The sequence below is a fragment of the Ascaphus truei genome, chromosome 2 (genome assembly GCF_040206685.1).
Source record: "Ascaphus truei isolate aAscTru1 chromosome 2, aAscTru1.hap1, whole genome shotgun sequence".
In the NCBI taxonomy this organism is placed as follows: Eukaryota; Metazoa; Chordata; class Amphibia; order Anura; family Ascaphidae; genus Ascaphus; species Ascaphus truei.
In genome coordinates, this window is record NC_134484.1 from 56,379,335 (window position 1) to 56,395,203 (window position 15,869).

A 15,869-nucleotide genomic window follows, 5' to 3' on the forward strand; every position below is an offset into this window, starting at 1 on the left:
AACATTAGGCCAACTAGGCAGCTGCCACTAGTTTGCTTAGTGAGGGGATTTCCCCTATCTCCAAGAGAAGGGCTGTTGCTAGGGGGCTGAGCAGTTTCTTCCATCCTCATTGGCTGCATTACCCAGCAGCAGAATGTCGGAGAGAGGGGTGGAAGAGAATGATGGATAGAGGGGGAGAGAGAATGACAGAGAGAAGGGGAGGGGGGGGGGGCTAGAGAATGATAGAGAGAAGGGGGGGGGAGATAATGACAGAGAGAGAGGGGAAAGAATGCGGGGAAGGGAGAGAGGGGGAGTGTGTATGAATTAATCTATTAGGTATAACATTTTAATTTTCAGTTAGATATAAAAGAAAATCTGAAAGTTACTGTGTGAGGGGGAAAGGCGGAAGGGGAGGGGGAAAGGGTGGGGGAAAGGGTGAGGGGGAAAAGGGGAAGGGCAAGCTGTAGGTTCGCCTAGGGTGCCAAATAGCCTTGCACAGACCCTGGTACGATCGCTTATCATCCTTGTATCATATGTTTAATATATTTAGCCATATCTTATTATATTTCTATGTATATTTTTGCTATCAAGTCATTTTCAGTGGCACTATATTTCTGTTACAGCTTTTTTCAGTACACACACCGTTGCAATCTGGTTGTTGAAATCTAGAGAGACACTAAAGCAGATTTGATGGGCTATATCTGCAATATGTATGTAGAATTCTAACTCTATAAAATACTTTTAAGGAACTCTCCTTCACAAAAAAGAAAGAATTTGATGGGCGCAAAATTCAAATTTTAAATGCGTTATATGACACTTTAAATGATTATACATGTAACACATATTCCCCCGCCCCTCCCAATCACAGATAGGGACCATGTGGGGAAATCTACATATGTTATCAGTGTGGTGCAATACCTGATAGGCTCACAGGAGGCCTGAACCTCTGCCACTGGGAGCCTGGGGTGTATCCTTTAACGTACTGCTTACAGCGCCTCCAACTGTGCAGGGATTCTAGTGTGTAGAATAACCCCTTACACAGGAACCACATACAGTAAGTACTTACACCAGGGCATGGATAAAACAGTTTACTATATGCACTCCAACATAACACATCATTACATAACATTGCATTGGCTGCAAGGGGCACCTATCCCCTTCGTAGGCCCTTGGCCTCTCTGCCCCCAATAGTAACCCAACCATACAGTGCCCACATTGATTGGGTGCTCGGCACCAGTGTCCCAGTGTCCTGGACCCCCACCCAGATGTGTGGCAGCGCTGCTCACGTGTGTATAGTTGGGGCACTTATAGATACCTGCCCGGGCACACGTCCGTGCCCGGGTGTAACGATCTTCAAAAAGGGTCTGACGCAGGAACAGGAATCCGCCTCTGCGGTGTCCCACCTCTGTGTGAGGTGTCTCCCTCGGGGAGCGTCTCACCCACAGAATGTTTCTCACGGTAGAGCCTGTCTGAGCCCAGACGCAGGCCGCGATCACCGCGTGCAACTGGCATCGGTGATATCACATAACACTGGGCATTATAGAAAGCAACCCCCCTCGCACTGAAGGGGCCTCTCTTGAAGCGGCCGGCGCAACTCCTGAAGCTACACTGCACAGACGCGAGCTTTCGCGCATGCGCGAACGCGTCCAATATGGCGGCGCCTGTCTGCAGATGCCGCCGGGAGCTCCCGGCAATGCGCTCACCCACGCAGCTCCCTGGCAAAGCACAGGGGTACCCGCTACTTCGCGCAGGTGAGGGACACTAGGGGGGACCCTGTTACATACTGTACACATAGCAATGCAATGGTATACACTCACAATAGCAATGCAATGGTATACACTCACAATAGCAATGCAATGGTATACACTCACAATAGCAATGCAATGGTATGCACTCACAATAGCAATGCAATGGTATACACTCACAATAGCAATGCAATGGTATGCACTCACAATAGCAATGCAATGGTATACACTCACAATAGCAATGCAATGGTATGCACTCACAATAGCAATGCAATGGTATGCACTCACAATAGCAATGCAATGGTATGCACTCACAATAGCAATGCAATGGTATACACTCACAATAGCAATGCAATGGTATACACTCACAATAGCAATGCAATGGTATGCACTCGCACAAACAAATAATAAAAAAATGCTAAAACTGAATGAATTCAGAAAATAATAATAAGGTATAATTGCCTGAAAGAGTCTCATCAGTTTTACTTCTCTTGCATCAGCTGTGGGCTGGATCTCCAAAAATGTGAGGGCAACGCTTTCCCTGGGTGTCTGCTGGGCTGTTCATCCTTGATGAAACCCCACTAAGTGGAGAAACATTGGAGGTAGCTGTAGCAGGCACAGATTGCGGCAAGTCTCTGTAATCCACTCTCTGCCTGCACCAAGTGAAGAGACATTGGGAGCTATACACACCGGCTGGATCATCAAGAAAGTCGCGTCACTTCCGGTCAGTGAGAGATTTAATTAGACTGAACAGCCCAGCAGACACATCTATGGGACACTTTTCTTGTAGTCTAAAACCAGATATTCATGGGACAGAATCATTGTTGGGTCATTATAAAGATGCTATAACTTAAATTCTACAGTTTATGTTTGCATACTTCTACCTATATGTAGCCCTGGTCTCCAGCGGCTCCTGGAGACCCCCCTCCTTTGGAGCAGCGCGGTAGCGGGTGCCGCCATTGCCAGTGACGGACCCGACGGCTGCTTCCAAGGGTGGGAGCTGGAGCAGGGAGCAGCGCGTCTCTTCCTGTATGCGGCCGGTGGCCGGGGACGCGATCGGGCCATTGCAAAGGCCGCGGTCACGTCGCTAGGGTCCCGGCGGCTCGCGGAGCAGGGCGCCGCCATTGCGAGGTGCGTTGCGCATGCGCAGGGGTTGGGAGCGCCGGAAGGCCCACAGATAGCTCGCGTATGCACAGATAGGAGCCCGCGAAACCCTAGCCTACAAGGGAAGCCTCAAGAGAGGGACTACGAGTCCCATGAGCCAAAGCATACCCCACGTGATGCCAGGGAGCCAATAGGGCTTAGGATCTCCCTGCAGAGAGGCTTACTTGTTACATTTTGCGCGCTGGAGAACGGCAGTTGGAGCTGGGGAGCTGTAGGGGAAGGAAGGGTGCAGGGAGCGAGTGACGCTCCTGCACCAAGTAAGGTCCACCATATCCCAGGTAAGCCCCAACTCCCCACCAGGTTAGTGGGTAATTGCTATGGGACGGCCCAAGATAGGGACCCTGCCCTTAGTGAGAGTGTGGTGCTGTCTTGTCAGAGTCACGGCGGTCAGTGCTGTGAGGTCTGACAAGAAGGCACAGGGTTTGTGCAGCACGGCTGCTGCACGCACCCAGATGGTTGCAGTGCGTTGCTGCAGGCGCTGGGAGTATTGATCAGTTAGAGTCAGGACCGGGAAGAGCTAGGGGAACGGAGTAGGCCAGTAACCTCTTAGGTCCCAGATAGGTCCTCACTCCCCAGTTTGTGGTGCTACAGGGACAGGCCCTAGGTTAGGGATCCTGTCACAGTAGCATTAGAGTTAGATAGAGACACAGTGGACGCTGCGTTTCCTGCTCAAGTCTGTGCCACAGAGACTCCAGGGTGGGATCGCCTTGGCGGATCCCGGACAACGAACCACAGGATCAGACGGAGATCACCAAGCGGTAGATCCGTTGTGAAGTCGTTGCAGGCCCGAGCACTGGAGTGCTCGGCAGGTAACTCTGATCTACACGTGCACCAACAGGCCTAGTAGTTTCCTTAGTGACTGCGCAGTCACACATATCCGCCCTCTATAGAGTGCTGGACATTGTGTGGGGGATTACTGGACACGGGGTGGGATCACCCGGTGAAGGTGGGAGAGTTATATGTGTCAGGTTACTCAGTGTCTCCGCTAGAGAGGGACACCCGATATTGTGTGTATGGTTATTGGTTCATATGCTCACCACTAAAGGTATTTGGTTATTATACATACAGTGTATGTGGTTATTGTATGTGTCCTGCGAGGAACAATTCCTGCTCTGCTAGGAACCATCGCAGGTGGAGGCGCTGCACCGAGTACAGGATTACTCTTGATATAATTGCCCCAGGTTCCCCGTGGCGGAAGCTCAGCCCTCCTTTGAGCCAAGCAGGTAAAGCACCACACCTGGTAACACTAAGTTACCTGCACCCACACTATATCTGCGATTGGGTGGGGTGGAATATCCGTTACATATAGTATAGTGACATAGATCTTAACGTTCTGATTGGAAATATTTCTCATCTACTGTAGCTTGGAATAGAGGTTTGGAAATGAATTAGCAGAAAGTCTCAGTATATTGTAAAGGCACATTCTAGTGCTGAAGAAGAGATCAACTTACAGAAGTTCAAATAAATGGGACTAAAATCTTCAATAGTACAGTGGTTTCACAGCAATTTGAATGAGACGTTAGTTGTCCCTGTGATTTTCTTTGTGATATTGTATAGTGTTAGACTTCACAGTTTGCCTTTTTTTTTTAAAATAACTATTCTGCTTGGCACAGTCTAAATTATATGTGTGGTTATAATGTTAAATAGATTTCACAGTGTACATTTTTCAAGACTATATTATAGTGAATTGAAGAATGCAACTACAGTATGGGCTAGCATTAGGAGTACAGCTAAGGTATACATTTGATAGCACAATTCTTTTAACTTATTTGTATTTTTTTTTGTTTGTTCTCTACAGTACTTCTATCATGCATGATTATTTTTTGTTGATGCTATGCATACTTCTGCCACTTGATATGCTTCCTCGACCTGACAGCATAGCTACTTCAGTAAGACGTCTATGCCCAGGGTGGATGGTTTGTTTTGCCTAGAACAAAGCACTGTTCCAATTCTCTCAACTCTGGTTCATAAGCTACGCTATACATGATGAAGGTTTATTATTTTTAGCATTATTAATATATATCTCAGTAGAAGGGGAAAGTGTTACACTCTGTGAAAGGTGCAATGTTTCCAATTGGTTAAAATTAAAATACTTTCTTCATAAATAGTGGGATATGTATAAAGCGTTGCTACAGTATAAAGGATTTTGAAGTAAATCAGGAGCACAGAAGAATAACAAGTTAATGCACCAGATAGGCATCTCTGGCAGCAAAAGATAATAAGAAGTAATTTTAAGAATTTATTGGTAATGAACAAGTAGCGAATAAAAAATTCAGAAAAATATGAACCCATTTCAGATGTGTGTTAAGGGTATGTCCAGATGTTACCATGTTCCAAGATGCCTTAATTGCTGATCAAATTATGGTGGAATCTCTCATAAAATGTATTAGGCTGGGGCCATAGAGGGGTTGTCAGTGCTGGACTGCACTGATGCTGAGGCTCGCCTGCTGAAATCTGCGCGATTTCATGCCCATGCAGGCGAGCCAGCGGGCGCGATCGGAGGCAGGGGGAGACTGAGGGAGGCGGGCAGTGACGTCGCTGGGCCAATCGCCCGCGACGCACCGACGTCAACGTCACGGCGCCGATGTCACGGCACCGTGACGTTGACGCTGCTCCGCGCTGATTGGATGTTTTCAGCCGACAGAGCTCTGAAAAACTTGGCTGTCGGCTGAAAAATCCAGCGCCTCAGCACGCCTGCGGACGCTCACGTGAGCCCCCTCTCAAGGCATCCTCATTGAGGATGCAGGGGCTCAGCGCTGAGCGTCCGCACGGCTCAGCACGGCCTGTCCTTCTATGGACTCGGCCTTATTCACATATTTAACGTTTTTCATCTTAGTATATCTTTCATCATAGTGCTTGAAATGTAGTCTCCATGACTTTAATGTCATGCTGTGTGTATGCATATATATATACTGTATACTGAGGGGAATAGATACATTGCGTGCGCTAGGAGCATGTGAGTCGGAGCTGGGGTAGGGTGTGTAGGTGCAGGAGTCCGTGACCTCTGCACTAGGCCAGAGACTCCCTTAGGCCCCAGCTAGGCCCCGAGTCCCCTCAGCTTGTGGTCGCTGCAGGGACAGGCCCAGTAGTTGGGGACATTGCCCCTGTAGCACCAGTGTGAGGGACACAGCCAGAAGGAAATATTGTTACTTTATTCTTTAAAAGCAGTAGTGTGCCACTCTCACACACCTACTTCCATCTTTCCTTTGTGGCGCTACCGGGTGCTGGAGTACCCGACAGGTATCATCAAGTGCACCAACTTTACACAGGGTGGTTGTGAGCAGCGCTGTCTCACACATTTGGGTGGGTTGCTACTTGTGGACACAGGGTCGTTGGGTGTCCAAAGGCCCCTCAGTACTTTGGGGGAATAATCCATCAGGTGTGGACATTGCGTTGGAGGACACTGTGAGGTTACGGCCGTGCGTGGCCTAGTTATTGGGGATGGTATATTGTTATTCTTCTTATGCATGCAGTACACTGTTGTTATTATTATCATCATCATCATATCATTATCCTCGTGTGTATTACAGCATGGGGTCCTGTAATGGGGTTATCCAACATAGTAGGATCCCATACAGGTGGAGGCGCTGTCACCAGATGGATCGGGCACACCCCAGGCTCCCAGCAGAAGAGGCTCAGGCCTCCTGTGAGTCGCTGGTAACGCACCACATACACCGTAGCCACCATATCTCTCAGGGGTGGGGGAAAGTGTGTTACACATATTAACTACATCATTAAGTGATTTAACTTTAATCTTGATTCACTTAACCACTGTGTACGATAGTTAAACTGAAGAAAATAAATGGCATTGTTCAATATCCCATAATGTAGATAAACCCAGCAAAAATAAATAAATAAACAAACAAAAAATTGATTAAAATGTAATGTTCTATAGTGTGCCCTATAAAATATCAAAAACATATAAGACTGTACTGTACATTTGCATCCAACCACAAGCAAAAGCTCAGTGAGACATACTGTACAATTCCACGTGAACTGTTACCCATATTCAACGAAGCAAATTACAAAAAGTTTTTCCTAGCATTTATGTATTACAGATCAATAAATCAATCTCATTTCACTGCTGAAATTCAGCACTGTGAAGTACAGTTGTAGAAGAAGAGCACGTTAAAAAAGTTCCTTACAAACATTTAAATAAATGCACAATATAAAACAAAAGTAACCATTTTCACTTGACTTTGAGAAAGCCACTCACAAGTGATCACCTATCACATGTACTGTATATACAGATATATATCCATTTAACTATCTCTATATATGTACAAAATATGCATACTTTTTTACATCTTACATATACAGTATATACAAACAAATCTAGTGTGAATAATGTTTAATGACATAATGTACAAGAGCACCTTCTAGTATGGAACATGATGCTGCTTGTACTGTACTGTCTAATCTCAGCAGTATTAGCACATGGAACACTGAGAAGACTATATGTATGTAACTCATTTTAGTCTACTGGGAAATATCTTCTTGGACACGAGTACAGTACTGTATATGTGAGTATCCTAGCTGGAGGTTCGGGTTGTTGCACATGATCTGGTTATATAAAATATTAAATCCACACTACTCCTAACATAATGAAAAGGATAGGAAATGGGAATCTATAAAGTATTATCCCTTTTTTTTCTTAAAGACTTTTATGACCCAATAATTATTTATGAGAAGACTGTGTACCTATTACAGGCATACCCCGGTTTAAGGACACTCACTTTAAGTACACTGGCGAGTAAGAACATATCGCCCAATAGACAAACGGCAGCTCACGCATGCGCCTCTCGGCACGTCCTGAACAGCAATACCGGCTCCCTACCTGTACCGAAGCTGTGCGCAAGCGGGGGGAGACTATAGAGCCTGTTACAAATGCGTTATTTACATCAGTTATGCACGTATATGACAATTGCAGTACAGTACATGCATCGATAAGTGAAAAAAAAGGTAGTGCTTCACTAAGTACATTTTCACTTTACATACATGCTCCGGTCCCATTGCGTACGTTAATGCGGGGTATGCCTGTATTTTGTTTGGCTAATTGATGTTTTTATTTACATTAAATCAAAATACATTATTTAATTAAAAACCTCCATTGTTTTAACACTGAACATGGGTTTGTATATTTCAGTTGCTTTAAGAAATAGCCTGAAAAAAAGCACCTTTAGATGCCATTATCATTTGTTTATTAACATCTCAATTATTTTAAATACCAGAAAAAACACAGTGCATTTGGACCATATTTACTAAGCACTCTTCTGCTATAAGATACCTTCTGGTTCTGTTATACCTTACATCCAAGTCAATAAGCTGTAAGGTGTCTTCCACCGCGAAAAGTGTTTTGTGACAGAAGATTGCTTTGTCAATATGTGCCTGTATCATCCAATGGAAGGATGTTTGTAGATCGTTTTCGTGTTTGTTACTTAACTATAATAGTTTTGTTCCCTAGTCTTTTATATTACGTTACCACTTTGGTCAACAGTTGTAGTACCTACCCAGCAAAGTGATTTCATTGACACTTACATTTTGTCACACTGTGTTTTGTATCAATTATTTAGCTATGATCTGCTGAATGTGACATCAGAGGGTAAACATGTATCATCAAAGGACATTTTTGTTTCAGACAAATATGTGTCTGTGACAGTAATGTCCTCCAGCTCAGTGCTAAAATGATCAGGACTTCCTCCGTTGGATGACTCTTTGATAGCACTGTAGTTAAGTGCCACACTGTAGTTGGTTGGTTTCTCTGACCGCTTCTTGCTGCACTTGCAGAGTTTTTGGAAAGCAGCTCTGAATTTCTGTGACATAAGATTGTAAATCACTGGGTTGATAGCACTGTTTAAGTAAATGCAAATTCTACAGAATAACAGGAACCAATTTTCAAGGTAAGGATGGGACAGGAAAGAATTCACAACAACCAGTGTTCTGTAGGGCATCCATAAAAAGGCAAACAGGATTACGACCACTGCCAACATTTTGGTGACCTGTGGAGAAAAAACAAAGATATACAATAAAAAAACAGCAAAGGCATTTCAAGAGCATTTGCTAGCCATGTTTCAGAAAGTATTACTCTGTGCATATTTCTCTCAATTGCTGTACAGTAGGTATGATTTACAGTTTGTTGAGTCACTTAATGTATATTTTTCCTGGTGGTCTTTTGATAATTTGTTCAAATACAGTAAATGGCCTGTAAGTCTTTACGTGTTCGTTCACATAAAAAAAGTTAAGGAATACATTGTTTCATTGGAAAAACAATATTTATTTCATAAAGTGGGCAATGCTAACTCTTAATACCCTGAAAATGCCACCCCCCTTTATTGTGAACCACTCATTTCCGAAGCCATTTATTGTCTTTTATAACTACAGTATGACAGATTGGTTTTGCCAAAACTTTAATGTGTAATATGGTCTATGGACTCTGAAGCATTGTACTTTTGTCCTTTTGTATGTGTCTATTATTCACAAAAACATAAAAGTTACCTAAAGTTGGAATTATGACATGTACTTTATATTTTCCATGTAGCTGTCTTGGAGATGATGACCCTATTACACAGTACTATCAATGTTTAGAGTTGATAGGATTCATGTCTTTGACCAGAAAAAGTAAAATAGAGTCATAATATCAAACATAATTAGCATCAAGCGCTATCTTTGGACATACACCTACAGTTCACGTACACCAATGTCTGAAATCATCAATTAATAGTACAGTTAAACTCATCAATACAACCTTTATATCCATATAATGTTAATAATATCCAGCTGACTTCTCAAAATGTCCTACAGTATAGACAAAATTTATTGTTGGACCATTTTGTATTAGGAATCAGTCTACAGTGTAATTCAAAGTACTTATAGTAGATTAGACTTGAGTTTGGGAAATATAATGAACATCTTTGAGTAGATAAACAAATATCAACACTTTTTAGGTAACAATAATGTAAAATAAATATAAATACATTTTTCTTTATTCATGTATTGTGTAAGGTAAGTTATACAGTACCCACATATCCGGAAATGCATCTTGTTTTGTTATTACAGAGGGGGAGTGGAATGACTAGAAGGTCATAATGTGTGCACCTTGCACTATACTAATGTGAAAGGAGGAAAAAACCTAAATGATATAACCTGTGTGATATAGGAACAAAAACTGCAATAAAGTGTATAAGTGGTGCTGGCAGGGAAAAGGTTAATGTTGATCAAAAAGATAAAGAAAAGCTCCCTGTACGCCGCACTAGAGATCACCTATATCTATGTTAAAACTTAATATTTATTAGTAAACAGTTAGAATTTGTTTATTGCAGCAGTAATGTGAACCAAAGTAATTAAAATAATGAAATAAAAACGGAGAGGTGAACTGTGTACCTAATAGAAATGACAGTGTAGAACAAAAACTACTATTGTCAATTAGAGTGTCCCACCAATATATAATTATACTAGAGGTGGTAGTGATTAAGCTACAATATTCTGTCATATGAAACCTACTCCTAGATGGTAGTGAGGGGTTTAACCTGAATTGATATGTACGCTTGGTTTGACAAGTAGATACAGTAATAGATCAGGTATACATACACATTTGTGCCAGACCGTCAGGTTCAATATTTAGTGAGCCTGTGGGTCTGTCATGGTGAGCAATAGCAGTTGATGCAAGATCACAAAGTATGTGTCTTGTACTGTGAACCATGAACCATAATAGTTAAGGAGTAGTCAGAGTGTTGTGCTTCCTAATGAAGTCTCCGAAACACTCTGAAAGGAATAGGCAACAGACCTCTCCGATATAGCCAGCGTACTAGGTGGTAACGCTTAGCTTGCCCTACATATGTTTCACCTTGTTATTAGAAAGCAAACTGTAGGTGTGAAGGATAGGTATCAGCCATTTGTGGATGTTACAATCCGAAAAACACCAACCTTCTCATCTCCTGTATCCTACAGTATGTTTCCACTTGCCCTTCTTATAGATCAGTGTTTCCCAATCTGTGCGCCGTGGCACCCTGGTGTGCCGTGGCTTGCCTAAAGGGGTACCGCGATTAGCCTCCCCACCATCCCTCCCCACCATCACTGCTTCATGCAGGCCGGGCCGCAGGGGATTGGCTGCAGGCAGAGAGGAAGCCGGGGGTGGGGCTTCCGCTTTGTGCAGAGCACACGGTGAGTGTGTGTGTCTGCCTCCCTGCTCCTGCCTCCTCTGTCTGCGTGGTGTCCCGTCCCCTTCTGCCCCGGGTGATAGGAGAAGGTAGGGGAGTGATAGGAGAAGGTGGGGGGGGAGGGAGAGAGGTGTGTACATTTGCCTGTCCAGTGACTGTGTGCAGGGAGCGCCTGCACGGATCGCATGCCTTTCCCCCCCACCCTCCCTCCCCCCAGTCACTCACATCCGTCGCTGTCTCTGCTCTCTACTGCTCTCCAATGTGTGTATCTGTGTGTGTGTTTGTGTGCAGGGAGCTGCCTGCACGGATCTCCTGCCTTTCCTCCCTCCCTGAGAGAGTGTCTGAGAGAGTGAGAGAGAGTGTGTCTGAGAGAGTGAGAGAGAGAGAGAGAGTGTGTCTGAGAGAGTGCGAGAGAGAGAGTGTGTCTGAGAGAGTGAGAGAGAGAGAGTGTGTCTGAGAGAGTGAGAGAGAGAGTGTCTGAGAGAGAGAGAGAGAGTGTGTCTGAGAGAGTGAGAGAGAGTGTGTCTGAGAGAGTGAGAGAGAGAGAGTGTGTCTGAGAGTGTGAGAGAGTCTGTCTGAGAGAGTGAGAGTGTCTGTCTGAGAGAGTGAGAGTGTCTGTCTGAGAGAGTGAGAGTGTCTGTCTGAGAGAGTGAGAGTGTCTGTCTGAGAGAGTGAGAGTGTCTGTCTGAGAGAGTGAGAGAGAGAGAGTGTGTCTGAGAGAGAGAGAGAGAGAGTGTGTGTGTCTGAGAGAGTGAGAGAGAGTGTGTGTGTGTCTGAGAGAGTGAGAGAGAGAGTGTGTCTGAGAGCGTGAGAGAGTCTGTCTGAGAGAGTGAGAGTGTCTGAGAGAGTGAGAGTGTCTGTCTGAGAGAGTGAGAGTGTCTGTCTGAGAGAGTTAGAGCATCTGTGAGAGAGAGTGAGAGTGTCTGTCTGAGAGAGTGAGAGTGTCTGTCTGAGAGAGTGAGAGTGTCTGTCTGAGAGAGTGAGAGTGTCTGTCTGAGGGAGTGAGAGTATCTGTCTGAGAGAGTGAGAGTGTCTGTCTGAGAGAGTGAGAGTGTCTGTCTGAGAGAGTGAGCGTGTCTGTCTGAGAGAGTGAGCGTGTCTGTCTGAGAGAGTGAGCGTGTCTGTCTGAGAGAGTGTGAGCGTCTGTCTGAGAGAGTGAGATTGTCTGTCTGAGAGAGTGAGAGTGTCTGTCTGAGAGAGTGAGAGTGTCTGTCTGAGAGAGTGAGAGTGTCTGTCTGAGAGAGTGAGAGTGTCTGTCTGAGAGAGTGAGAGTGTCTGTCTGAGAGAGTGAGAGTGTCTGTCTGAGAGAGTGAGAGTGTCTGTCTGAGAGAGTGAGAGTGTCTGTCTGAGAGCGTGAGAGTGTCTGTCTGAGAGAGTGAGAGAGAGTGTGTCTGAGAGAGTGAGAGAGAGAGTGTGTCTGAGAGTGTGAGAGAGTCTGTCTGAGAGAGTGAGAGTGTCTGAGAGAGTGAGAGTGTCTGAGAGAGTGAGAGTGTCTGTCTGAGAGAGTGAGAGTGTCTGTCTGAGAGAATTAGAGTGTCTGTCTGAGAGAGTGAGAGTGTCTGAGAGAGTGAGAGTGTCTGTCTGAGAGAGTGAGTGTCTGTCTGAGAGAGTGAGTGTCTGTCTGAGAGAGTGAGAGTGTCTGTCTGAGAGAGTGAGAGTGTCTGTCTGAGAGAGTGACAGAGAGAGTGTGTGTGTCTGAGAGAGTGAAAGAGAGTGTGTCTGAGAGAGTGAGAGAGAGAGTGTGTCTGAGAGAGTGAGAGAGAGTGTGTCTGAGAGAGTGAGAGAGAGAGTGTGTCTGAGAGCGTGCGAGAGTCTGTCTGAGAGAGTGAGAGTGTCTGAGAGAGTGAGAGTGTCTGTCTGAGAGAGTGAGAGTGTCTGTCTGAGAGAGTGAGAGTGTCTGTCTGAGAGAGTGAGAGAGAGAGTGTGTCTGAGAGAGAGAGAGAGAGAGAGTGTGTGTCTGAGAGAGTGAGAGAGAGTGTCTGAGAGAGTGTGTCTGAGAGTGTAAGAGAGTCTGTCTGAGAGAGTGAGAGTGTCTGAGAGAGTGAGAGTGTCTGTCTGAGAGAGTGAGAGTGTCTGTCTGAGAGAGTGAGTGTGTCTGTCTGAGAGAGTGAGTGTCTGTCTGAGAGAGTGAGAGTGTCTGTCTGAGAGAGTGAGTGTGTCTGTCTGAGAGAGTGAGTGTCTGTCTGAGAGAGTGAGTGTCTGTCTGAGAGAGTGAGAGTGTCTGTCTGAGAGAGTGAGAGTGTCTGTCTGAGAGAGTGAGAGTATCTGTCTGAGGGAGTGAGAGTGTCTGTCTGAGAGAGTGAGAGTGTCTGTTTGAGAGAGTGAGAGTGTCTGTCTGAGAGAGTGAGAGTGTCTGTCTGAGAGAGTGAGCGTGTCTGCCTGAGAGAGTGAGCGTGTCTGTCTGAGAGAGTGAGCGTGTCTGTCTGAGAGAGTGAGAGTGTCTGTCTGAGAGAGTGAGAGTGTCTGTCTGAGAGAGTGAGAGTGTCTGTCTGAGAGAGTGAGAGTGTCTGTCTGAGAGAGTGAGCGTGTCTGTCTGAGAGAGTGAGCGTGTCTGTCTGAGAGAGTGAGAGTGTCTGTCTGAGAGAGTGAGAGTGTCTGTCTGAGAGAGTGAGAGTGTCTGTCTGAGAGAGTGAGAGTGTCTGTCTGAGAGAGTGAGTGTCTGTCTGAGAGAGTGAGTGTCTGTCTGAGAGAGTGAGAGTGTCTGTCTGAGAGAGTGAGAGTGTCTGTCTGAGAGAGTGACAGAGAGAGTGTGTGTGTCTGAGAGAGTGAAAGAGAGTGTCTGAGAGAGTGAGAGAGAGAGTGTGTCTGAGAGAGTGAGAGAGAGTGTGTCTGAGAGAGTGAGAGAGAGAGTGTGTCTGAGAGCGTGCGAGAGTCTGTCTGAGAGAGTGAGAGTGTCTGAGAGAGTGAGAGTGTCTGTCTGAGAGAGTGAGAGTGTCTTTCTGAGAGAGTGAGAGTGTCTGTCTGAGAGAGTGAGAGAGAGAGAGTGTGTCTGAGAGAGAGAGAGAGAGAGAGTGTGTGTCTGAGAGAGTGAGAGAGAGTGTCTGAGAGAGTGTGTCTGAGAGTGTAAGAGAGTCTGTCTGAGAGAGTGAGAGTGTCTGAGAGAGTGAGAGTGTCTGTCTGAGAGAGTGAGAGTGTCTGTCTGAGAGAGTGAGTGTGTCTGTCTGAGAGAGTGAGTGTCTGTCTGAGAGAGTGAGAGTGTCTGTCTGAGAGAGTGAGTGTGTCTGTCTGAGAGAGTGAGTGTCTGTCTGAGAGAGTGAGTGTCTGTCTGAGAGAGTGAGAGTGTCTGTCTGAGAGAGTGAGAGTGTCTGTCTGAGAGAGTGAGAGTATCTGTCTGAGGGAGTGAGAGTGTCTGTCTGAGAGAGTGAGAGTGTCTGTTTGAGAGAGTGAGAGTGTCTGTCTGAGAGAGTGAGAGTGTCTGTCTGAGAGAGTGAGCGTGTCTGCCTGAGAGAGTGAGCGTGTCTGTCTGAGAGAGTGAGCGTGTCTGTCTGAGAGAGTGAGAGTGTCTGTCTGAGAGAGTGAGAGTGTCTGTCTGAGAGAGTGAGAGTGTCTGTCTGAGAGAGTGAGAGTGTCTGTCTGAGAGAGTGAGCGTGTCTGTCTGAGAGAGTGAGCGTGTCTGTCTGAGAGAGTGAGAGTGTCTGTCTGAGAGAGTGAGAGTGTCTGTCTGAGAGAGTGAGAGTGTCTGTCTGAGAGAGTGAGAGTGTCTGTCTGAGAGAGTGAGAGTGTCTGTCTGAGAGAGTGAGAGTGTCTGTCTGAGAGAGTGAGAGTGTCTGTCTGAGAGAGTGAAAGTGTCTGTCTGAGAGCGTGAGAGAATCTGTCTGAGAGAGTGAGAGTGTCTGAGAGAGTGAGAGTGTCTGAGAGAGTGAGAGTGTCTGTCTGAGAGAGTGAGAGTGTCTGTCTGAGAGAGTTAGAGTGTCTGTCTGAGAGAGTGAGAGTGTCTGTCTGAGAGAGTGAGAGTGTCTGTCTGAGAGAGTGAGTGTCTGTCTGAGAGAGTGAGTGTCTGTCTGAGAGAGTGAGAGTGTCTGTCTGAGAGAGTGAGAGTGTCTGTCTGAGAGATTGAGAGTGAGAGAGAGTGTGTGTGTGTGTCTGAGAGAGTGAGAGAGAGTGTGTCTGAGAGAGTGAGAGAGAGAGTGTGTCTGAGAGCGTGAGAGAGTCTGTCTGAGAGAGTGAGAGTGTCTGAGAGAGTGAGAGTGTCTGTCTGAGAGAGTTAGAGTGTCTGTCTGAGAGAGTGAGTGTGTCTGTCTGAGAGAGTTAGCGTGTCTGTCTGAGAGAGTGAGAGTGTCTATCTGAGAGAGTGAGAGTGTCTGTCTGAGAGAGTGAGAGTGTCTGTCTGAGAGAGTGAGAGTGTCTGTCTGAGAGAGTGAGAGTGTCTGTCTGAGAGAGTGAGTGTCTGTCTGAGAGAGTGAGAGTGTCTGTCTGAGAGAGTGAGAGTGTCTGTCTGAGAGAGTGAGAGTGTCTGTTTGAGAGAGTGAGAGTGTCTGTCTGAGAGAGTGAGAGTGTCTTTCTGAGAGAGTGAAAGTGTCTGTCTGAGAGAGTGAGAGTGTCTGTCTGTGAGAGAGAGTGTCCGTCTGTCTGTGAGAGAGAGTGTCCGTCTGTCTGTGAGAAAGTGTCCGTCTGTCTGTGAGAAAGTGTCCGTCTGAGAGAGGTCTGAGAGAGAGAGGTCTGAGAGAGAGAGAGAGAGAGAGAGAGAGAGGTCAGAGAGAGTGAGAGAGAGAGTGAGAGAGAGAGGTATGTGAGAGAGAGAGAGGAGTGAGAGAGAGAGGTATGTGAGAGAGAGAGAGGTCTGAGAGAGTGAGAGAGGTCTGAGAGAGTGAGAGAGGTCTGAGCG

At 45.8% G+C, this 15,869-nt stretch overlaps 1 protein-coding gene across 1 annotated transcript in view; it reads right to left on the bottom strand.

The window, feature by feature from the left end:
• Positions 1-3,553: 3,553 nt before the first annotated feature.
• Positions 3,554-15,869, bottom strand: part of TRHR (thyrotropin releasing hormone receptor) — a 60,543-nt gene continuing 48,227 nt past the window's right edge. Inside the window, exon 3 of the mRNA XM_075582458.1 lies at positions 3,554-8,887. Within this exon, the coding sequence (XP_075438573.1) occupies positions 8,462-8,887 (426 nt within the window). The 3' untranslated portion in view covers positions 3,554-8,461. The remainder of the gene's footprint in view (positions 8,888-15,869) is intronic.